We start from the raw sequence: 25,562 nt of genomic DNA on the forward strand, positions 1-25,562 counted from the left end.
GCGTTCATAACAGTGCGGAAAAGAACGCACGCTATAAGCTGTAAACACTGCGTTTGTAAAAAAAATGCATCCAAAACGCATGCATTTTGCATGCGTTTTGGATGCATTTTTTGCAGTGCGGTCCCACGGCAATTGAGCTCTGCTACATGCCCGCTGACAGCAGACAGAGTCGCGCGATGAGAATGAACTCGGATGAACTTCACCCGACTTCATAGTCATACCGCGGCTCTGTCTGTGTGTCGCGTCCTGATTAGTGGTCACCTGTGAAGGACTCACCGGTGACCGCTAATCCCCTGAGTGACTGAAGTGAGCAGCGCGACCAGCGCTGCTGTCACTCAGGTTACCCGCAGCCAGCTGGAGTCCTCCACCCGAGACTGCAACTCACCTGTGACGTCATCTCTGATCGCACAGCTCACTTCAGTCACTGGGTCGACTTGCTGTCACAGTTGGAGGATCCAGCGGTGGCCGCGGGTAACCTGACTGATGTCATCGCTGATCATACGGCTCACTTCAGTTGCTGCGTGGAACTGACAGAGAGCAGTCTGGTCTGTGACCACTCCTGTCAGCTTCATGTAGCAGAGCTGAGAGCGTAGTGGGACATCGTGTGGATTACGGCGGACCTGTATGGGTATTTGGGGGTTGATAAAGTGGTGAAAGAAGATGGTTTTTTTTGTCATTTATTCCAAATAAAAGGATTTTTTCGGGTGTATGTGTTTATTTTCTTTAACTTACAGGTTAATCATGGAAGGTATCTCGGGGAGACGCCTGCCATGATTAACCTAGGACTAAGGGGTAGTTTACACACTGCGACATCGCTAGCAATTGCTAGCGATGTCGCGTGTGATAGCACCCGCCCCCGTCGTTGTAACGATATGTGGTGATCACTGCCATAGCGAACATTATCGCTATGACAGCGTCACATGCACATACCTGGTCAGCGACGTCGCTGTGACTGCCGAACAATCCCTCCCTCAAGGGGGAGGTGCGTTCGGCGTCACCGCGACGTCACTAAGCAGCCGGCCAATAGAAGCGGAGGGGCAGAGATGAGCGGGACATAAAATCCCGCCCACCTCCTTCCTTCCACATTGCCAGTGGATGCAGGTAAGGAGATGTTCGTCGCTCCCGCGATATCACATATAGCGATATGGGATGCCGCAGAAACGACGAACAACATCGTACTGGCAGCAGCAACGACATTAAGGAAATGAGCGACGTGTCACCGATTATCATTTTTGAACGATTTTGCGATCGTTGATCGTCGCTCATTAGTGTTACACGCTGCAATGTCGCTACCGGCGCCGGATGTGCGTCACTAACGACGTGACCCCGACGATATATCGGTAGCGATGTCGCAGCATGTAAAGTACCCCTTAGTCCTTATTACCCGGATTGCCACCGCACCAGGGCAATTCGGGATGAGCCGGGTAGAGTCCCGGGACTGTCGCATCTAATGGATGCGGCAATTCCGGGCGGCTGCTGGCTGATATTGTTAGGCTGGGGGGCTCCCCATAACGTGGAGCTTCCCATCCTGAGGATTCCAGCCTTCAGCCGTGTGGCTTTACCCTGGCTGGTATCAAAATTGGGGGGGACCGCACGTCGTTGTTTTTTAATTATTTATTTTACTGCACGATATAGACCCGCCTACCGGCGGCTGTGATTGGTTGCAGTGAGAAAGCTGTCACTCAGTGTGGGGGCGTGTCTGACTGCAACCAATCATAGGCACCGGTGGGCGGGTAATACGAGATTGAATAATGAGCGGCCGGCATTTTCAAAAGAGGAAAAGATGCCAGAGCTTTGTGATAGCTGTGCAGCGACGCGCCGGTGATCGGTGAGTATGAGAGAGGGGGAGAGACCGACCAACGGACAGAGAGCGAGAGAGACAGACAGAGCAACCAACTGACAGAGAAAGAGACCTACCGACAGACAGAGGGAGATTAACCGATATCCACAGACAGATTGATCAACAGAGAGAGACTGAAAAGACCTGTTTTGCTTTTCAAAAAAGCATGCGGAACACAACAAAAATGCAGCCCAAGTGCATTTTGGTTGCGTTTTGACCCACATCATTGATTTCAATGGGTGGAGAGCGCAGCTACAATGCACAAAAGAAGTGACATGCTGCTTTTTTTTCCGCAGCGATTTTTGTCATTCAAACGCAGCGTGCGCATTGAATTTTTGGACTTCTCATAGACTTTGCTGGGGAAGCTGAACGCATGCAATTTGGCACTGAAACGCTGCAGTTCAAAACGCAGCGTTAACGCTGGAAAAAACGCAACGTGCGCACATAGCCTTAATCTGTGTAACCCCACCTCCACCATGATTTCTCGATTTTGAAAATTATCTAAGTAAGGTTCTCAATCCCAATATCCACCTCTGTTCAGTAGATAATCTTGTGTATTATTGGAAATTATGTAAATAATTGAAAATCCACCTGTATAGCTTCCTCTTCATCACAGGCTCCAATTATTAGGAGGTCCCCATACTCCCCGATGCACCACGCTGCCACCTGCACCAATGGTTGCTGTATAGAAAATGTGACATTGTATAACTAGTTTGTGTAAACAGCAACTTTTAGTGTAATATTCACTTACAATTCATACACAGTAGCAATAAATCTTGCTTTACAGAGCACTATGATTGTGAAGTCAACCATCTACTCTTTAAACGGGTTGGCACTACTTTTACATTGATGACATATCCTTAGGATAGGTGATCAATTTCTGATCGGTCGGGATCTGACACCCGGCACCCCCACTAATCAGCCATTCCTGATGCTCAGTTCCAGAGCTGTTGCACCAGCTGATACTGGACGTGGTCGGGTACTGCACAATTCAAATCAATAGGAGGTGGATGTGCAGTACCCAGTCACAGCTGCTATCAGAAGACAGGGCAGATCCGGAACTGAGTATTTTCTGCTGCCACCGCCGGAACAGAGAACAGCTGATTGGTGGGTGTGCGAGGTTTCAGACGCGGCCGATCAGACATTGATGGCCTATCCTAAGGCCATCAGTTTTAAAGTAATGGACAACCTCTAACTTTAAATCATAGTAGTAACGTTCACATTCACTTTCCTCATATCGCACTACATGCATGCACTTATTTATTACTGGCCAAGCCATTTATTTACCCTCCAAGCTGTCATTAAAAAAACTTTGATAAATACTTGGCAAACACTAAAGCCAGATTTACACTGAAAGGTTACCGTGAACAAGCTTTCTTAGGAACGTTCGTTTCGCTACATTCGTTCAGTGGAAACAGGCTGCCGATCACCAGATGAACAAGCAAAACGCTTGTTCATCAGTTGAAATGAGTTATTGCACTGTCCTGTATAAACAGGACTCGCACTGCCAAGAACAATGGCAGCCTCTGCGTATTGAGCGATCTATTACAGAACGCTCAGTGCGCATTGTTTACCGCTGCTGCCTGTGTAAATAAGCTAGTAAACCACTCCGGTAGGTATGTTTACGATCGGCAGTTATTTAGTTCTGCCACTCCATCCATGTAAATGGACCCTAACTTAAATGGGTAATATTTACCTTGGACACCACAAATATCAGATGAGACTGCTGGCAAATACCAAGGTCAGTCCTAGAATTAGGGACTTTTGGCTGAGTACACTTTGTCATGGTAAAATAGTGTTAACGTATCCTATGTTATTTACATGTATCACTGCTACTTATTCACTTACTGCAGGATATCTAATGCTTTTATTCTTGGTTTTGTCTGTTAATGGCCACAATGTGCATATGCACGTACACAATGAACTTATACTAAGAGGAATGATGGTCCACGGTTTTGGTTGAGGTTTAGGTCCCTCTTAGAGTAGATTCCTCTATTAAGTGTAATGTCACATGGGATACAAAGAGTGTAGATTTCAAATAGGTAAATATATTTAGTATATGAGACTTAAGGGACACACAGTATATACTGCATAGTGATAGTGAACAAGGGTTCCTAAGAATGCTCATTTACGATAATCATGCAGTCTAAACAGGCTGATGATCACCCGATGAATGAGCACAATACTTGTTCATTGGGTGAAATGATCTTTTGGTTTGCATAACAGATCTTCATTCTTGGCAGCACGCCCTCATGTGTAAAAAGATCCATCACTGCCAAGAACAATAGCCTATGTGCACTGGACAGTCTATTACTAATTGTTCAGTGTGCATCTGAAGCGGGATATTTCTGTGTAAACAGGCTATTAAACACATGTTGACCTACAAACATATTCTTGCCTAATACTGCTCATTACGCAGTGTAAATGAATATTAATATAATACACAAGTCTCCATCCACAAAGAGAAATGTTGGCCAAATTCACAGATTTCAGTGGGAGTAGCAAACCATCCAATGTGTATGATGGTGCCCCAACTTTCCCCCGACAGCAGTTGTAAGAAAGTAGGGTCAGGCATGTTAATAAAGTGCATGGCCAGCCTTATTATCACTTCTATGACCAGATGAAAGAGAGATTTAGTTCTGTCACTAGAAATCATGTTATTTGATCATTTACTTATGTTTCATGTCTATATTGTAAACCGGATTCTTTCCCGACAGCAGTGTTTTCACAGTGCACTCCTCTCTATTTTATAGAGCCTATTCTTCTTCTGTTCCTTTTGTCATGCTGTTACTAATACCTGTACAATATCTCGTCTCACTGCTTTATAGAGTCTTTGAACAATATAACCGTAAAGTTCTGATGACCCACTGATCAGCTGAATAAGGTGCGAAACAGCATCGTCACGAACACTCTCCCCGGCCTGGAAAACAGTAGACATATGAAAAAAAATTAGTTATCTATATGGTACATTACTCTCTCTTTTGTAAAATAAAAATTTATATAATTATTTCAATGAGTCTTTCAATGAGGCCAACACTCAACTTCAAAATCTAATGCCAGGTCCTCCATATATGGTACATGTCTCCTATGAGTAGAAATCCACTGAACAAGTTCACAGATAATTATAGACTACATTCACAATATACATAGAGACAATATGCTAAAGTCTCTTGTATGCCAACTTCAAGATTGTATTTATAGAGGAAATGGAAGATGGGTCACCAATATGCTGTCTTTCTTTCCCCAAGTGCTGGTGCCAATAGGTGATATATAAATGGAGTATGGAGAGAAGGCCTCTAGAGCTTGGGCGTGATTCACAAATCCACTCAAATTGAGAAAATCAACTGGAATTGCTTTGTGGAATAAAAAGGATTCCAGTTTTTAATTGGACATGAAAATATAGGTCATCATCACCAGGTGCATTTTTGGATGCTCTCATTATTATTACAAGGTAAAACTGGAAAACCAGGGGAGCACTGCATACCATCTTAAAGAGATGAGTGATTTATGATGGAACTTTGACAGAGCGTCCTAAACAAATAAACTGGTTGAGGTAAAGAGTTAATTTTGACAGTCTGGCTGTAACGCTCGCAATTGCGAGCAGGACTGAACCTGCTGGACCACAGAGCCTAGGCTTACCCCGACGTGGGAAGGGCATCACTAAGCGTTTACCGGGTATTCACCAGAGCCTCAGATGGGGAGGTTGGACTTGGCTGCCGGCAGATGCCAGGTATCACTCCCAGGGCAATCCCCCAGTATGCTGTAGATGTGTGGAGCTGGGCAACAGCAGGCAAGACAGAGTCGGAGCCACAGGCAGGACAGGTTTGGGTACAAGTGCAGAGAGGACAGCTGGCATAGGCAGGACTGGTACAGGTTCTGGTGCAGACAAGGCTGATAAGGGAACACAGGCAGGACTGGTATGTGAACACAGCCAGGATTGGTACAGGAACACAGGCAGGACTGGTAGAATAACAGAGTCAGGACTTGTATAGGAACACAAGAAGAAGAACAGGTTCAGGAGAACTGGCAGGGCCAGTACTGGAACTCAAACGGTCGGGTCTAGGAACTGAAGCAGGGCCGGTACTGGAATACAGGTTGGAACAACTCTAGGAACATCAGCAAGACTGGCATTGCAACAAAAGCTGCATGGGGACAAGAAAACTGGCAGGGCCACTACTTGAACTCAGACTGGTCGGGTCCAGGAACTCAGACAGACCCGGAACTGGATACAGACTGGAACAACTGCAGGAAAACAAGCAGGATTAACATTGGAACACAGACTGGATGGACCTGGAACACAGGAGGGACCGACACTGGAACCGGCTGAATGAATTCAGGAACTCAGCAGGAGCAGAACTGGTTACAAGCAGGACTGGTGCTGGTTACCGGAAGATCAGAGCAGCTAGCAGGACGAACCTCACAGGAACTTGGCTAGAAACCTAATGTGTTGCTCAGGCCCTTCCCAACAGGAGAGGGGGCCTTAAATAGCTGATACCTCCCATCAATAGGCTCAGGACACATATTAAAGGGAACCTGTCATCAGAAATTTTGCACTAAGCCTAAAAGATTCCCCCTTTGCAACTCCTGGGCTGCATTCTAGCAAGGTTCCTGTTGTTATTGTGCCCACTTTCTGACCAAAATAAAGACTTTATAAAGTGGTACCTTTTTGTATTCAAATCTTAATAATGGTACACGGGGGCGGGCTCTCTGGTGTCCGTTAGTCTGCCTCCTGCCGCTTTAGGCCGTCCCCCATCGCGCAATTTCAAAGAGGTGACGTGAGGTAAGCTGGCCAGCGTTTGCGCAGAACGGTGGAGGCGGCGGTGAAAGCGCGAGCACGAGATTATGGGCGGGTACTTGCTGATAAAAATCACAGCACCGCCCATAATCTCGCGCATGCGCCGTGCCACTCTCGCGGGACTGTGCAATGTGCACAGTGTTACCGCTGGTGACGTGTTGTGCAGGCGCGAGATTATGGGCGGCACTGTGATTTTCATCAGCAAGTACCCGCCCATAATCTCGTGCTCGCGCTTTCACCGCCGCCTCCACCATTCTGTGCAAGCGCTGGCCAGCTTACCTCACGTCACCTCTTTGAAATTGCGCAATGGGGGACGGCCTAAAGCGACAGTAGGCAGACTAACGGACACCAGAGAGCCCGCCCCCGTGTACCATTATCAAGATTTGAATACAAAAAGGTACCACTTTATAAAGTCTTTATTTTGGTCAGAAAGGGGGCACAAGAACAACAGGAACCTTGCTAGAATGCAGCCCAGGAGCTGCAAAGGGGGAATCTTTTAGGCTTAGTGCAAAATTTCTGATGCCAGGTTCCCTTTAAAGGTGTGTGCTGCTCACACTGCTGTACACACTGTGTTTCTGATCTAATACTGGAGATAACAGGGATGCTGAGGTAAGAATAAGCTGATCACACTGCTTTCCATACAGTCTGTCTGGTCTAATTATGAAGATACCAGTGTTACTGAGGTAAAAAGAGGTTGCTTATACTGCTGTGCACTAGAGATAAGCAAACCTATGGAAGTTCGGTTTGGCAGGTACAGTCGAACCTGGAAAAAGTTTGGTTTGTGACCCCGACTTGATTCGATCCTAAATAGAAGTCTGTAATTGGGCAGTCTGTGGCTCCACCCACATATAGCCAGCCATAAACAGAATACTTCCAGGGAAGGGTGGGCAGGGGTTTTCAAGAAAAATTCTCATGTGAGCACACTGAATCTGATCACGCTAATTTTACCCCTGTGTGAGCTGATCAAACACTGCACTGCTCACACGGATGGGATACCAGGGGTGCTGAGGTAAGAAGAGGCTGTTCACACTGCTGTTCACCATGTCTATCAGGTCTAATCATGGAGATACCAGGGGTGCTGAGGTAAGAAGTGGCTGCCCACACTGCTGTTCACTTTGTATTTCTGAACTAATACTGGATATATCAGTAGTGCTAAGGTAGCAAGTGACCACACACTGCTGTGTACCCTGTCTTTCTGATCTAATACTGGAGATACCTGGAGTGCTGAGGCAAGAAGAGGCTGCTCACACTGCTGTCTACCCTGTCCGTGTGATCTAATGAGAGAGATACCAGACCTGTTGAGATAAGACAAGACCACTCACACTGTTGTCCACCCGTTCTTCTCTAGAACTAGAGATACAGTACCAGGGGTGCAGCAGTAATAGTAGGCTGCTTAAACTGTTATCCACCAAGTCTTTGAGATCTAATATTGGAAAGATCAGGGATACTGATGTAAGAAGAGGCCACACAAAGTGCTTTCCACCCTGTCTTTCTGATCTAATAATGGAGATACTAAGAGTGCAGAATAAGAAGACGCAGCTCACATTGCTGTCCACACTACCATTTTTATTCAATACTGGAGATATCAAAAGTGTAAGTACCAGCATGGGAAACTGACTGTGAATCACTAGTTCTGTATTTTTTTTTATTTTTTTTTTTAAAACATCTCCAGCATTAAGGTCTTGCCTGGTGAAGTAGATTCTCTAATCTGTAGGTCTGAGGAAATCTTATAGACCAGGGTGATAGGGCAAAAATGTGTGGATTAATGAGGAGGACGGCAGCAGGACAGGCAGGATGTCAGACAAACAAGAATAACTGGAAGCAGAGTTTAAGAAAGGCCATGTGTGCAGACAAACATTGAAAGCTGCATAGGAAACTGTTATCATAAACCAGGGATGCAGTTAATCACAGAAATGAAGTCTGGTATCTTCCAACAGAAAAATGGGCAATCACAGGTAAAATAGAAAACTAAAAGCAGTTTCATATCTTTCAGGTGGAGTATGGTTAATAGTGGAGATTTATGCAGACCGGGAATATGGTGAACCGCAGGATAGTAATGCAGTTTGGCCAATCTGGAGACACACTGGAAGTACATTACCTTGATTGCAGAGGCCAGGTGTGAACAGCACTGAGAACAATTGTGAGAACTTGCTTGCTGAGAAATATGTGTGAACAGAACCTGGTCAGCTGAACTGAGTTTGGAAATAATGCTGATTGTAGCGTGGAAGTCAGGAGGAGCAGAGGAGGTGATTAGACACCTGACTGGAAGAAAGTTACTTGAAGTAGTGGCAACTTCCTGACAAACTCGAGGCAATTGTAGACAATGCTACTTATACTAAAAAGTGATTATTCCTTACTTTTGACCCTTGATATTTTTAAAGCCTAAAGCCCACTTTACACGTTGCAATTAGTTGTACAATCGCATTTGCGATGTGACACGCCCAGGTTGCATACGGGATCTATGAGATTTCACGTTGGTCGTTCATTTGCTGTCACACGAGCGTTAGTAGTCTATGTTAAATTGGTCAATTTTGTGTGCGATCCTTTAGATCATGTGTTCTGTGACGTATGCATTGGGCACCTTTTTTTTTTTTTATTTATTGACTTGCCAAGCGTGTGTAAGGGATGCGTTTTTACTATGTCATCTGCCATTCAGCTCTGCTACATGGCCGCTAACAGCAGACACAGACAGCCATGTCGCAGAGCTGAATGGCAGATGACAGCAGACACAGACAGAGCCGCACTGTCAGAATGAACTCGGGTGAACTTCACCCGACTTCACGGTCATGCTGCGGCTCTGTCTGTGTCGCGCCCTGATTAGCGGTCACCCGTGAAGGACTCACCGGTGACCGCTAATCTCCTGAGTGACTGAAGTTAGCAGCCCTCTCTCATACTCACCAATCCCCGATCTCCGGCACTGCACGGCATTCACACTGCTCCGGCGGCTTTTACTGTTTTGAAAAAGCCGGCCGCCCATTAAACAATCTGGTATTCCCTGCTTTCCACGCCCACCGGCGCCTATGATTGGTTACAGTGAGACACGCCCCCCACGCTGAGTGACAGGTGTCACACTGCACCCAATCACAGCAGCCGGTGGGCGTGTCTATACTGTGTATTGAAATAAATAATTAAATAATTAAAAAAACCGGCGTGCGGTCCCCCCCAATTTTAAAACCAGCCAGATAAAGCCATACGGCTGAAGGCTGGTATTCTCAGGATGGGGAGCTCCACGTTATGGGGAGCCCCCCAGCCTAACAATATCAGCCAACAGCCGCCCAGAATTGCCGCATACATTATATGCGACAGTTCTGGGACTGTACCCGGCTCTTCCCGATTTGCCCTGGTGCGTTGGCAAATCGGGGTAATAAGGAGTTATTGGCAGCCCATAGCTGCCAATAAGTCCTAGATTAATCATGTCAGGCATCTATGAGACACCCTCCATGATTAATCTGTAAGTGACAGTAAAAAAACACACACACATGAAAAAATCCTTTATTAGAAATAAAAAACACAAACACATTCCCTCATTACCAATTTATTAACCCCCGACAAACCCTCCATGTCCGGCGTACTCCACAGTCCTCCAGCGTCGCGTCCAGCTCTGCTGCATGCAGGTGACAGGAGCAGCAGAAGACACCGCCGCTCCGGTCACCTCCACGCAGGTAATGAAGACAGCCGGCGATCAGCTGAGCTGTCAGTGAGGTTACCCGCTGTCACTGGATCCATCGGTGGATGCAGCGGTGGCCGCGGGTAACCTCAGTTACAGCTCAGCTGATCGCGCTACTCACCTCCGCTCCGGTCAGCTCCAGTCAGCAACTGAGGTGAGTAGCGCGATCAGCTGAGCGGTCACTGAGCTTACCCGCGGCCACCGCTGCATCCACCGCTGGATCCAGTGACAGCGGGTAATCTCAGTGACAGCAGCTGATCGCCGGCTGTCTTCATTACCTGTGTGGAGGTGACCGGAGCGGCGGTGTCTTCTGCTGCTCCTGTCACCTGCATGCAGCAGAGCTGGACGCGACGCTGGAGGACTGTGGAGTACGCCGGACATGGAGGGTTTGTCGGGGGTTAATAAATTGGTAATGAGGGAATGTGTTTGTGTTTTTTATTTCTAATAAAGGATTTTTTCATGTGTGTGTGTTTTTTTACTGTCACTTACAGATTAATCATGGAGGGTGTCTCATAGACGCCTGACATGATTAATCTAGGACTTATTGGCAGCTATGGGCTGCCAATAACTCCTTATTACCCCGATTTGCCAACGCACCAGGGCAAATCGGGAAGAGCCGGGTACAGTCCCAGAACTGTCGCATATAATGTATGCGGCAATTCTGGGCGGCTGTTGGCTGATATTGTTAGGCTGGGGGGCTCCCCATAACGTGGAGCTCCCCATCCTGAGAATACCAGCCTTCAGCCGTATGGCTTTATCTGGCTGGTTTTAAAATTGGGGGGGACCGCACGCCGTTTTTTTTAATTATTTAATTATTTATTTCAATACACAGTATAGACACGCCCACCGGCTGCTGTGATTGGGTGCAGTGTGACACCTGTCACTCAGCGTGGGGGGCGTGTCTCACTGTAACCAATCATAGGCGCCGGTGGGCGTGGAAAGCAGGGAATACCAGATTGTTTAATGGGCGGCCGGCTTTTTCAAAACAGTAAAAGCCGCCGGAGCAGTGTGAATGCCGTGCAGCGTCGGGGATCGGGGATCGGTGAGTATATGAGAGAGGGGGATAGACTGACATGGACAGAGAGTGAGGGACAGAGATAGTGACCGACTGACAGAGATTAGTGAATGACAGACATTGTGAGGCGCTTCAGAACGCAGCTTTTCAGCTGCGCTCTGAAGCGGACCTTTTTTAAGCTGCGGTGCAGAGCGCACACCTGCGCACATAGCATCAGACACCAAAATCGTATGAGGGATGTCACACGTTACAATTCACTAGGTTCGTGCAACAAAACGCTCAATTCTAGAGAATGATACGATGTGTTTGCGATCAACGGTTTTGCGTTCAATCCTGATCGCAAGTAGATGTCACACGCAGACACCTCACAAACGATGCCGGATGTGCGTCACTTACAACTTGACCCCAACGACGGATTGTGAGATATATTGAAGCGTGTAAAGCGGGCTTTAGACATTGTAAATGGACAAAATAATGACATTAATCTCTTGTAGTAATCAGTCTAAGGCCCCTTTTATTATGTGGCACTTACTGTTAAGGTGGCTTTACACACTGCAACATCGCAAACGACATCGCTGTAACGTCACCGGTTTTGTGACGTTATAGCGACCTCCCCAGCGACATTGCAGTGTGTGAAACACATCAGCGACCTGGCCCCTGCTGTGAAGTTGTGATCGCTACAAATCGTTCAGGACCATTCTTAGGTCCTTTGTTTCCCGCTGTGTAGCATGCATCGCTAGAAAGTTTCAGTGTGTAAAGGGGACTTTACAGCTACTTCCCTTTCAAAAAGCTGCTTTACAACGTCCCCAACAACCAGCTAGGTCTCTCTGCAGGTCCGGATCGCTGTTGCGTCGTTGGCCAGGTCTGCCTGTTTGACAGCTCACCAGAGACTTTGTAGCGATCCCGGCCAGGTTGGGATCGCTGGTGGGATCACTAGAAAGTTTCAGTGTGTAAACCCAGCTTAACTGTAAGACAGCGCACACATGTGGACTATTGGATGAAACAGGAAGATATCTGTCATGTTATACCCTTTCCATTTTGCACTCTAGCTGAGGTCATAGAGTACATTAGCACAAATCCCTCAGCACTATTTTCTCATTGTCTATAATATATGATCCCTATCTAGTTTTTTATCACATTCTAAATGTCGTATGTGTGGTCATTTGAGCACTTAAAATGCATGGCTACAGTGGAGTCCATTCTACTGTTTACTATGCTGTTTACACCATGAGAAGTCATTTGATGGCCATTTATTTAGAAACATCTGAACATGAAGCTATACATAGTAGTTAAAGTATAAAGCTTCAAGTATTATAAAATGTACAGTTTAGTTTATCAGCTTAGATGTAAGTGTAATGTAAAGAGACCAAAGAAGAAAGATTTACGATTCATAAAGTTGCTATCTACATTTAGCCTGCCCGGCTTGTGACTGCCAGAAACATGTGTTATTTTCACACTTGATGACCTTCAGTGCTATGGATAAGACTTTTATTCCACCATATCTGCTGCAGTAAGCCTTGGCGCTCAGCTAGTAGTCACAGGGGAAAAAAGACAAGCAATGTCTGTTCTCTCAGCTATTATCTGTGAAGGGAATCAGATAGGTTCAGGCAAAAAAAGCCACTTATATCTCCAATGCAACTCATCTGACTTTAGTCAGAATTAAGCTGTGTTCACACATAGCGACAACGACATCGCTGTTACGTCACCATTTTCTGTGATGTAACAGCGACCTTGTAAGTCGCTGTTATGATCGCTGCTTAGCTGTCAAACACAGCGATGCAGCAGCGATCATAACGTCGCTACATGTGCAGAGAGCAGGGAGCCACGCACACTGCTTAGCGCTGGCTCCCTGCTCTCCTAACTACAGTACACATCGGGTTAATTAACCCGATGTGTACTGCAGCTACATGTGCAGAGAGCAGGAGTCGGCAGCACTGGCAGCGTGAGAGCGGCGGAGGCTGGTAACGAAGGTAAATATCGGGTAACCACCTTACCCGATGTTTACCCTGGTTGCAGCTTACCGCAGCTGCCAGATGCCAGCTCCTGCTCTCTGCTCGCTTCATTTCGTCGCTCTCTCGCTGTCAGACACAGCGATCTGTGTGTCACAGCGGGAGAGCAACAATAAAAAAGCAAACCAGGGCTGTGTGTAACGAGCAGCGATCTCACAGCAGGGGTCAGATCGCTGCTCAGTGTCACACACAGCGAGATCGCTAATGAGGTCACTACTGCGTCACAAAAACCGTGACTCAGCAGTGATCTCAGCAGCGATCTCAGCAGCGATCTCAGCAGCGATCTCAGCAGCGATCTCGTTGTGTGTGAAGCACCCCTTATGAGGGTGGTTATGTGTGTTGACCCTGCAGTCCCGGCAACACTGAATAGTAACAGAGGTTTGCCCATTCCCTTTAGTAATTTAGTGAATCCTTGTATGCCTTCCAAGTTGGTAGACAGTATGTAACATTTCACTGTACCTGGGTATGTTTCTGCTTATGTATTAAAACCTTCCTGTAGTTTTGTGGGTGTTAAGCCAAGTTATATTGTATTGTATTAATGAAGTACAGTGGAACCTTGCTTAACGAGAACAATGCGTTCTGGGAGTGTGCTTGTTAACCAAGTTACTCGTTCAGCAAAGCACGATTTCCCATAGGAAATCATTGCAATGCAGACAATTCGTTCCACAACTTGTTAAATGTCCCATCCTGGTGTCCACACATGTACAAACACACACAAACACGCACAAACACAGATTATGCTCACCTTACCTTCCGTTCTCTCACCGGTCTCCTGGAACTTGCAGTTCGCCCGTACAAGACGTGTATCGGGTAATCAAGGCGACCGAGAAAGCCGGTTTATGAGAAAGCCTTGCTGTACGAGCAAAATACTCACCGCATACACTTCCGGTTCTGTACACCCACCACGCTCTAACCCGCTCTTGCAGTCCACACAAACACACAAAAGCAAGCACAAACACATACAAACACGCTGGTTACCGGATACACATTCTGTGGAGGGAGGACCTTCCCCTGTCAGCCGCTACTCAAAGGCAGTATGCTGGCCAATCTAAGGCAAGCGGCTCCTGCCTTTGACGTCAGAGCGCTGGGAGCTGAAGGTCCGGCATCGGTCACCTTGGTTACCTGATACATGCAAATTCCAGGAAGCCGGCGAGGGAACGGAAGGTAAGGTGAGCATAATATGTGTGTGTGCGTGCGTGTATGTTTGTGTGTGTTTGTGCTTGCTTTTGTGTGTTTGTGTGGACTGCAATAGCGGGTTAGAGCGCGGTGGATGTACAGAACCGGAAGTGTGTGCGGTGAGTATTTTGCTCGTACAGCAAGGCTTTCTCGTAAACTGAGTTACAAATTTACAGAAAGCCTTGCTCGTTAGGCGAAATACTCGCTAACTGGGTTACTCGTTAAGTGAGGTTCCACTATAACTTATATGCATAGAAAAAAGATAATCAATTTACTCACTGTGACCAGTGTTTCCATTATGGTGTCTATGTGCCAACGCTTGGAAGGAGAAAACCTGGGAAAGGAAGGAAAATGAGATAAGTATCCCATTAATCTTAGCTATGTGGTTTGGTTTTTTTTTTCATTTTTTTTCTTTTTCTTTTTTTTTTTTAGTATCAACAAGTTCTTATCGACAGAATTTAAAGTGATTCTTTCAACAAAGGCCTGATTAGTAAAAGTGGACCTGTAGAAGTTTGGTTTAACAGGTTTATCCGGACTTTAGATAAAGTTCTGTTCTGGACCAGATATGACCCAAACTTCATTGGAAGTCACTGCTTGGGCAGTTTGACTCTCTGCCCACATGCAGCCAGCCATAAACAGATCACTTCAGCGGGGTGGACAGGGTTTTTCCATTTGTTTTTTGTTTGGTGCATACTACATCCGATCATGCTGTTGTTACCCCCAGTGGGAGCCGATCAAACACTGCAAGCGGCTCACACTGGGCTGAGCATTGAGCATACCCGAGCACAGAGACGCTCACGCGAGTGGTTTGCTTGCGTAAAGCACCTGAGGTCCAAACTTTGAACCTGAACTCTGTTTTCTTCTGTAAAGTCTGTATTTGGTACGAACACTAAAACTTGAAGTTCGGGTTCGCTCATCTCTACTGATTAGTGCAAAACCAATGACAGTGATTCAAAGATTAGTGGTTGAAATATTAGTCTCCACTACTAATATGCTACAGAAGCTGGATTCTTCCAATATGGCCCAAATATTACAGTGAGTTTGTCCCCTTCTAGTAGATGCAACTTTTCAGGTAAAGTTATCTCTGACTTTATACCATAAATGCTGATTCCTCCCTATCCACCCCCCAACCCCCATCCCTATTACTACATGATCTTACTTCTCTGCACAAAGGAATATTCCTGATGTACACTGTTCCTTTAGCTCTGGTGAGCAGCATTGCAGAAACCTTTGAAGCTCCTTCATCATCACACGTATGTTTGTTTCATTCACAAGTGCAAAACACAAGTCCAGCGCCTTCCTGCGGGAATAACATGGATGAATACATGTATGATTAGTGTTTTGACTAATAGTTTATAGATATGAGGAACTTAGTGAATAGCCATACTATTACCTCTTATACTATTATCTGTTAGTGAATACCCATACAATTACCTGTTAGTGAATACCCATACTATTATCTGTTATTGAATACCCATACTATTACTTGTTAGTGAATAGCCATACTATTATCTGTTATTGAATACCCATACTATTATCTGTTATTGAATACCCATACTATTACCTGTTAGTGAATACCCATACTATTATCTGTTATTGAATACCCATACTATTACCTGTTAGTGAATACCCATACTATTATCTGTTATTGAATACCCATACTATTATCTGTTATTGAATACCCATACTATTATCTGTTATTGAATACCCATACTATTATCTGTTATTGAATACCCATACTATTATCTGTTATTGAATACCCATACAATTACCTGTTAGTGAATACCCATACTATTATCTGTTATTGAATACCCATACTATTACCTGTTATTGAATACCCATACTATTATCTGTTAGTGAAAACCCATACTATTATCTGTTAGTGAATACCCATACTATTACCTGTTAGTGAATACCCATACTATTATCTGTTAGTGAATACCCATACTATTACCTGTTAGTGAATACCCATACTATTATATGTTAGTGAAAACCCATACTATTACCTGTTAGTGAATACCTATACTATTACCTGTTAGTAAATACCCATACTATTATCTGTTAGTGAATACCGATACTATTACCTGTTAGTGAATACCTATACTATCACCTGTTAGTAAATACCCATACTATTATCTGTTATTGAATACCCATACTATTATCTGTTATTGAATACTCATACTATTATTTGTTAGTGAATACCCAAACTGTTACCTGTTATTCAATACCCATACTATTACTTGTTAGTGAATACCCATACTATTACCTGTTAGTAAATACCCATACTGTTACCTGTTAGTGAATACCCATACTGTTGCCTGTTAGCGAATACCCATACAATTACCTGTTAGTGAGTACCCATACTAGTACCTGTTTACAGATGTGTCCGTCTGTCTAAGACACTCCACGATTGTCCCCCTGTGCCTCTGTACTGCTGCATGGTCAGATTGCACCAAGCGCTGGAGAGATGTTAGGGCAACAAATCTAGAGATCATAGGGAAATTAGACTATATTGATTTCTCTGTTCCTATTTGTAACATATTTTGTTCATATGTTACACAAAGAATCTGTAATTATGGAAATATATAAACTATGGTGTCCTATATACTGTAGTGCTATGTTTACTTTTGTGTTTTTCTTTTTCTTTTTTTTTGCAACAATAAAGTTATTTTTTTTTTCAAAGATGATCTGTCTTTATATTTAACAATACAAACTGCATACATCAGCAGAACTCTTATATCTGATATAGCTGGTTTCATTGTTTTGAAAATCCTCATTCTATTACCAAGAGGAAAAACTTACAAATAGCATACTTCGGTCATTCTAAAATGTTTTTTTGTTTTTTTAACAAAATCCATCAGCCCCATAAAATATGGTATAGTTTAGCATATTTACATTCACTGGTGCTTACAGCATTGAAGAGAGATACAACATATTGACATACAATAGAAAATAAATGATACAAAAGTCAAGTTATTTTGCCTTGATCTAATGATTTAATGATTTCAGTGAAATATACATAGTTGTAAACAATCAACAACAGTGTTCAGTATTGGAAAGTATTGAATGTATGAACATTGCTGTGAGCTATAATATTTCAACTTCAAAGACTGCTAAACAAATAGTATAATGAAGGAAGTAGCCATACCTGATGTTTTTATCATTACTTAGAAGGAAACGTCCAAGAATGTTAACAGCAAGAACCTGGAATGTGAAGACAAAAACAAAGATTATGCATCGACAGAGACGAACAAATCCTCGCTGTCTGTCTATTTTTCTCTTTAGACAGTCTTGGCTGAAAGTGTTGGCACCCTTAATATTGTTCCAAGAAAAGAAGTATTTCTCCCAGAAAATTAAGGCAATTACACACGTTTTGTTATACACATGTTTATTTCCTTTGTGTGTATTGAAACAACACAAAAAAAATAGAGGGAAAAAAGGCAAATTGGGCGTAATTTCACACAAAACTCAAAAAATGAGCTGGACTAAATTGTTTGCACCCTCAACTTAATATTTGGTTGCACATCCTTTAGAATAAATAACTGCAATAAATCACTTCCTAGAATCATCAATAAGCTTCTTACACCTCTCATCTGCTCCAGGTCTCTCATATTTGAAGGGTGCCTTCTCCCAACAGCAATCTTAAGCTCTCTCCACAGGTGTCAATGGTATTTACATCTAGACTAATTGCTGGCCACCTCAAAACTCTCCAGAGCATTGTTCCCATTCATTTCTGGGTGCTGCTTGAAGTATGTTTGGGTCATTGTCCTGCTGGAAGACCTGTCACTTAGGACCCAAACACAGCTTTCTGTTCCTGGGCTTAACATTGCAAACCAAAATCCTTTGGTAATCTTAAAATTTCATTATGCCTTGCACACAGTCAAGGCACCCAGTGCCAAAGGCAGGAAAACAACTCCTCAATATCTTTAAACCTCCACCATATTTCACTGTAAGTACTGTGTTCTTTTCTTTGTTGTTCTCTTTCTGTTTTTGGTAAACAGTAGAATGATGTGCTTTACCAAAAAGCTTTATCTTGGTCTCATCCATATAAAAGGTGCTCTACAAGAAGGATTTTAGATTACTCACGTATAGTTTGGAAACTGCAGTCTAGCTTTTTTATGTCTCATTGTCAGCAGTGGGGTCCTCCTGGGTCTCCTATCATAGTGTTTTATTTCATTCAAATGTCAACGGATAGTTTGTGCTGACAGTGATGCACCCTGAAGGACAGCTTGAATTTCTTTGTAATTTGATTAAGACTGCTTATCCAACATCTATCCTGCGTTGCAACCTTTCATCAATTTTTTTCTGCTATACATGTCCAGGGAGATTAGCTACAGTTCCATGGGTTGTAAACGTCTTGATTATGTTGCGCATCATGGACATTGAGATTGAGATTGTTGATATTTTTCAACAAAATTGGTTTTCAACTCCTCAGATTGTTCCCTTCTCCCTTTTCTGTTCTCCATGCTTAGTATGACACACACAGACACACAATGCAAAGACTGAGTCAACTTCTCCCCTTTTATTCTGGTTTCAGGTGTGATTTTCATATTGCGCACACTTGTTACTTGCCACAGGCGAGTTTGAACGAACATCACATGCTTGAAACAAAGTTGTTTACCCTCAATTTTGGAAAGGTGTCAACAATTTTTTCAAACCCATTTTCGGGTTTTTTTGTGAAGTTATGCTCAATTTGCCTTTTTCTCTGTTTTTTTTTTTTGTGTTGTTCCAATACAAACTGTACAAAGAAAGCAAACATTATATAAGAAAACGTGTAGTTGCATTAATTTTGTAGGCGAAATTCTCCATTTTCTGGAACAATTTCAAGGGTGGCAACACCTCACTTCTGGCCATGACTGTATATACATATATATATACATACATATATACATACATATATATATATATACATACACACATATACATACATACACACATATACATACATTCACACATATACATACATTCACACATACATACATATATATATATATATATATATATATATATATATATATATGTCCAACAATGTAGACCAGCTCACTCCTGTGAATCACCTGGATCCTCAGCTGACCTGGTTAACTCCGTTGTGCCCGGATCAGGACGTAGGAGTCCATCCATACAAATGTGAACAACAACAAGGCAGAATCCAGCAATAACGTGAGCAATCCAGGATGCTGTTAAAAAATTTTTTCCTTCTTTTTATTCATAAATTCATTAAAATATAATGGTCCAAGCAATTCAGAACAGCATTATCGCAGGAAAATAGCGCAGATAGGACTACGCGTTTCAGCGGTAAAGTCCGCCTTCTTCACGGTCCAGAATCTGATCTGCTTTCCAAACATAGAACCTTATATACATCTCACTCCCATCAGGGTAATTACAAACATGTGTGAGAGATTTAAAAACATGTGCTAGAAAAGCAAATCAAACATATAAGCTATCCGCATATTAATCAATATACAGCATGCATAAGGGTTATAAGGAAAGGATTCAGCATTTTGGAGAAAAATACAATCAGAAAATCCAATAACCTAACCATAAAATTATTTTTAAAGTGATGCAAAAAGCCTAACACAGTAGTAATAGCCAGCAACATATAATGCAACAATGTATCAATAGTGCATAATGATATCCATACGATTGTTAAAGCCCTGTGGCATGCGGGTCCCCAGCTCAAATATCCACCTACTCTCTCTTGCAAGCACTTTTTTTATGAAAATCCCCCCCTCTCAATGGTTTTTTTACATGCTCTATGCCCATAAAAGAAAAGCCGCGTAAATCCCCATTGTGTTTTTTTGAAAAATGTCGGGATACTACTGATGCACCAACCATTGGCAAATTGCTAGCATCTGAAAGATGTTTGCGGATTCTGGTTTTAAGGGGGTTCATCGTGCAGCCTACATATTGCATGCGGCATATATTGCAATTAATTAAATAAACTACATTCTCCGTATTACATACATACATTACATTTATAAAAGAACGAACATTAAACTGTTTTTCATTGGAAATAGATGTAAATATTTTAGACTTATTAGCAAAACCGCAGCATTTACAAATATTAGCACCGCATTTAAAAAATCCTATTGTTTTTAACCAGTTGCTAGGGGAGATTTTGTCTGGATCTTTGAACATGCTAGGTGATAATAATGTAGCTAAGGTTGGGGCTCTTTTTGCCACAAAGGCAATATCATTATTTTCCACAATGTTTTTCAAAATATCATTCTGAGATAATAACGGAAGATATTTTCTGATAATTTTGACAATAGAATTAAACTGAGGACTATAGTTGGTGCTGAAAACTACCCCAGATTTTTTGGAGTCAAACTGTCTTTTTTTCTTAGTAGAATCCAACAGCTTAACCCTATCAATGCCTGCTATTTTTTTCTTGGCTCTCTCCAAAGACCAATTGGGATACCCCCTTTTTTTAACTTGTTACAAGTTATTTCAATTTCTTCCTCCAATCTATCACTAGATGTAGTATTCCTTTTTAGTCTAATAAGCTCCCCCACAGGAATATTCTGAATGACATGTTTGGGATGACTAGAGGAAGCCATTAAAATACTATTGCATGCAGTAGGTTTTTTATAGGGAGATATCAAGACCTTGTTGCTATCCAAATCTGCGGTCAATTTTAGGTCCAAGAAGTTTGTTGATACCTCATGACCACTACTCGTAAATTTTAGATTGAAATCATTCAAATCCAAATAAGAAAAAAAACTTTTCGCAGACGAGAGACTACCCCTCCAGACAAATATCAGATCATCAATAAATCTACCCAGCCAAACAATATTATCCTTGTATGGGTTATCAATGTTAAAAATATAATTTTCCTCCCACACGGACATAACCAGGTTAGCTAGGGAAGGTGAAAACTTAGCGCCCATGCTCACGCCTTGTGTCTGGAGGAAGTATCTCTCATCAAACGAAAAATAATTGTGACCCAAAAGAAACTGAATTGAAGAGACAATAAACTTCTGGATGGAATCCTCGTAATTACTGCATCTGGACAAATAATATGTGATACATCGTATCGCGATGTGATGGGGGATAGAGGGATATAACCCCACCACATCGCAAGATAGCCACATATAGTCAGATTGCCAGTGAAATTTTTCCATAATCTGTATCATACTTTTGGAATCTTTAAGGTTACTTGATGTTAATGGCACTAAAGGTTGAAGATAAAAATTCACCCACTCCCCTAGTTTCTCACTAAATGACCCTATCCCAGACACAATAGGTCTGAGAGGGGGAGGAAATACCTCTTTATGAACTTTGGGGAGTGAGTCGTATATTGGGACAATCGGTGTTTCACAAAAGATAAACTTCTTAATTCTATCTGAAATAGCACCCATACTGATCCCCTCCTGTAACAGATGTAATAATTCAGAATTAAATGAATTAGTTGGATTTGATGGCAATTCAACATAGGTGCTACTATTTTCCAGATCCAACAAGTTCACTTTCCTGTATAAACCAGCATTGAGAGCTACAACAGCGCCCCCCTTGTCCGCCTGGACAATAAGGAGATCGCTGTTTTCTCTCAGCTCATCAATTGCCCTATGTTCAGAAGTACTCAGATTGAATTTAACCTCTTGATGTTCCACCTGGTTGTAAAGAGACACCAACTCACTTTCAATTGTTTCTTGAAAAAAATCAAGGAAAGGAGGTCTCAATTTTACTGGGTAAAATATAGGATTACGAGTCTGAAACCTATCATTTAAATTCACCCTATGCTCCAGCTCTGTCTCCCCCTCTAGTTGTCTTATATTGGAGACCGCTACCTGTTCACTAAAATGAATACAATTATTATCCAATGATACACTGGTAGATGATAAATCATTATACACATGAATATTATCCTCATTATAATGAACTTTAAGGGTCAAATTGCGTGCAAATCTATTGATATCAACAATAGTGTCAAATAAATTTAATTTTTTGACTGGAGAGAAACCTAGTCCTTTAGACAAAAGTCCAATTTGTGAATCTGTCAAAATATAACTAGAAAGATTAAATACAGGAATCTCTGTTAACGGCGCTTGCGGAACGTCATATGATAGACTTTTGGACTTATGTTTGCTTCCTCCCCTCTTGCAAGATCGTTTTTTGGCAAGGCATCTTCTTGCTGGAAGTTCCTTTTTTGGTGTTTTTTGCCACCAGTCTGAATACTGGCTACTGAAGCAACCGAGGAGTCCGTTAATTCATCCAATGTTTCTCCAAAAGAGGTATCATAATTGGCCGTGGAATTGAAGGATACCTTAGGTTTCTTATACCAAGGCTTGTATTTTCTCAAAATGGAGGGAGGATTACTAGCCCAATTATATATTTTATCATTCTTATAATTCTCAAGATCTCTCAAGAATTTTCTTTTCTTTATGGCTATAATGGAATTCTCCCTTCTCTTTAAGTTGTTGTACATACGGTCCTGGAATTTGGTAATGGTGTCTGAAATTTCCAGATCCTTAACAGAGTTTTTAATAGTTTCAATTTCTTTATTAATTTTAACAAGTTCTTTATCTTCCTCCTCTATAATCAATTTAATCAATTTAAGTGAACACTCACTCAGAATAATGTCCCAGTTTTTTTGAAAGTCCGCTCCATAAGCAGTAGTAGATTGTTTTTTCAATCTGAGACCACGCGGTAATTAATTGCAATATATGCCGCATGCAATATGTAGGCTGCACGATGAACCCCCTTAAAACCAGAATCCGCAAACATCTTTCAGATGCTAGCAATTTGCCAATGGTTGGTGCATCAGTAGTATCCCGACATTTTTCAAAAAAACACAATGGGGATTTACGCGGTTTTTCTTTTATGGGCATAGAGCATGTAAAAAAACCATTGAGAGGGGGAGATTTTCATAAAAAAGTGCTTGCAAGAGAGAGTAGGTGGATATTTGAGCTGGAGACCCGCATGCCACAGGGCTTTAACAATCGTATAGATATCATTATGCACTAGTGATACATTGTTGCATTATATGTTGCTGGCTATTACTACTGTGTTAGGCTTTTTGCATCACTTTAAAAATAATTTTATGGTTAGGTTATTGGATTTTCTGATTGTATTTTTCTCCAAAATGTTGAATCCTTTCCTTATAACCCTTATGCATGCTGTATATTGATTAATATGCGGATAGCTTACATGTTTGATTTGCTTTTCTAGCTTATGTTTTTAAATCTCTCACACGTTTGTAATTACCCTGATGGGAGTGAGATGTATATAAGGTTCTATGTTTGGAAAGCAGATCAGATTCTGGACCGTGAAGAAGGCGGACTTTACCGCTGAAACGCGTAGTCCTATCTGCGCTATTTTCCTGCGATAATGCTGTTCTGAATTGCTTGGACCATTATATTTTAATGAATTTATGAATAAAAAGAAGGAAAAAATTTTTTAACAGCATCCTGGATTGCTCACGTTATTGCTGGATTCTGCCTTGTTGTTGTTCATATATATATATATATATATATATATATACATACATACATACATACATACATACATACATACATATACACATATATACAGTATATATTATATTCAAATTTTGAAATAATGTAAACTAAAGTTTTAATCATCAACTTAACTTATTCAGTATCGAGCATGATCACCGTGTGCAGAAATACATGCATTTACACGCTTTGGCATGCTATTATTGCATTTATTATAGGTTTGTTTGAGGAATGTTTTGCAACATTGAATGTACGTAGGAACACATGTCATCAGGATTTACTGCTGGCAGCTGTCTTTGTAATTGCCGAGCAATGACATCCATAGTCCAGAGACGCTTAGGGTAATGGCAGCATGTTCAGGCCATGCAGGCTTCTCACCGTAGCACACGCAATATGCAGCCTGATGTTGTGTTAAAAAATGACTTGTGGGAGATTTTGGAGAAATGGCTTTACTGTTAGATGTTTTTCAACACAACGTCAGGCCACATGCTACTCATTCAACTGTGAACAGTCTGTATGACCTAAACTTGCTACATCCATGGTCAACAATGTCTCTGAGCTTGTATCCTATCGAGCACATCTCTGTTGTCATTGGTTGGCAATTGCAAAGGGAGTTGCGAGTAGAGGGTCGTGATGAAATTCGCACCCAAGTACTTATTGCGCAGCAGAATATACCTCACATAACCATAATTACCTAATTCATAGCTTGCAAAAATGTTTAATTGCGTGTGTTTTTTTGAGCATGGCTCTTAGGGGTACTTTGCACGCTGCAACATCGCTAGCCAATGCTTGCGATGCCGATCGCTATAGTACCCGCCCCCGTCGCACATTTGATATCTTGTGATAGCTGGCGTAGTGAACATTATCGCTACGGCAGCTTCACACGCACTTACCTGCCCTGGCTTTGGCCGGCGACCCACCTCCTTCCTAAGGGGGCAGGTCGTGCGGCGTCACACGGCAGGCGGCCAATAGAAGCGGAGGGGCGGAGATGAGCGGGACGTAAACATCCCGCCCACCTCCTTCCTTCCGCATTGGCGGTGGAGGCAGGTAAGGAGATGTTCCTCGCTCCTGCGGCTTCACACACAGCGATGTGTGGTGCCGCAGGGACGAGGAACAACATCGTATCTCCTATTGGTGCGACATTATGAAAATGTCCGACGCTACATAGATCACCGATTTACGACGCTTTTGCGATCGTTTATCGGCTCATCTAGTCTTTACACGTTGCAACGTTGTTACCGGCGCTGGATGTGCGTCACTTTCGATTTGACCCCGACGATATCGCAGTAGCGATGTCGCAGCGTGCAAAGTACCCCTTATACTCAATCAAGATGTTTTAAAAATGTTTATTCCATTTCTTCCTAATTTGCATATCATTATCATGTCTATCTATCATGTGATTTCCATAATTCTACAATGTTTCCTCATTGGTGTTGCAATATTAATGTTGAGGACTGTGTATGAGAACCAGGACTTTGGTAAATTGATAAATGATGGTTTCAATAAATTGAAAGGAAATTACAGATTACCATCCAATTTTTTTATATAGCAATCTCCTTTAAGTTCAATTAAGTATAGATAAATTGTACTAACAGTAATGCA

General features: G+C 42.6%; 1 protein-coding gene across 2 annotated transcripts in view; it reads right to left on the reverse strand.

Moving 5' to 3' along the window:
• AP1G2 (adaptor related protein complex 1 subunit gamma 2) overlaps positions 1 to 25,562 on the reverse strand; it is a 63,733-nt gene that overhangs the window by 18,699 nt on the left and 19,472 nt on the right. For both annotated transcript variants that reach the window (XM_075319254.1, XM_075319246.1), the window contains exons 10-15: positions 17,651 to 17,706; positions 16,873 to 16,986; positions 15,662 to 15,802; positions 14,782 to 14,836; positions 4,638 to 4,760; positions 2,432 to 2,521 (exon numbers count right to left, since the gene is read on the reverse strand). In XM_075319254.1, the coding sequence (XP_075175369.1) occupies positions 2,432 to 2,521; positions 4,638 to 4,760; positions 14,782 to 14,836; positions 15,662 to 15,802; positions 16,873 to 16,986; positions 17,651 to 17,706 (579 nt within the window). The remainder of the gene's footprint in view (positions 1 to 2,431; positions 2,522 to 4,637; positions 4,761 to 14,781; positions 14,837 to 15,661; positions 15,803 to 16,872; positions 16,987 to 17,650; positions 17,707 to 25,562) is intronic.

The sequence above is a fragment of the Anomaloglossus baeobatrachus genome, chromosome 1 (assembly GCF_048569485.1).
Source record: "Anomaloglossus baeobatrachus isolate aAnoBae1 chromosome 1, aAnoBae1.hap1, whole genome shotgun sequence".
NCBI lineage: Eukaryota > Metazoa > Chordata > Amphibia > Anura > Aromobatidae > Anomaloglossus > Anomaloglossus baeobatrachus.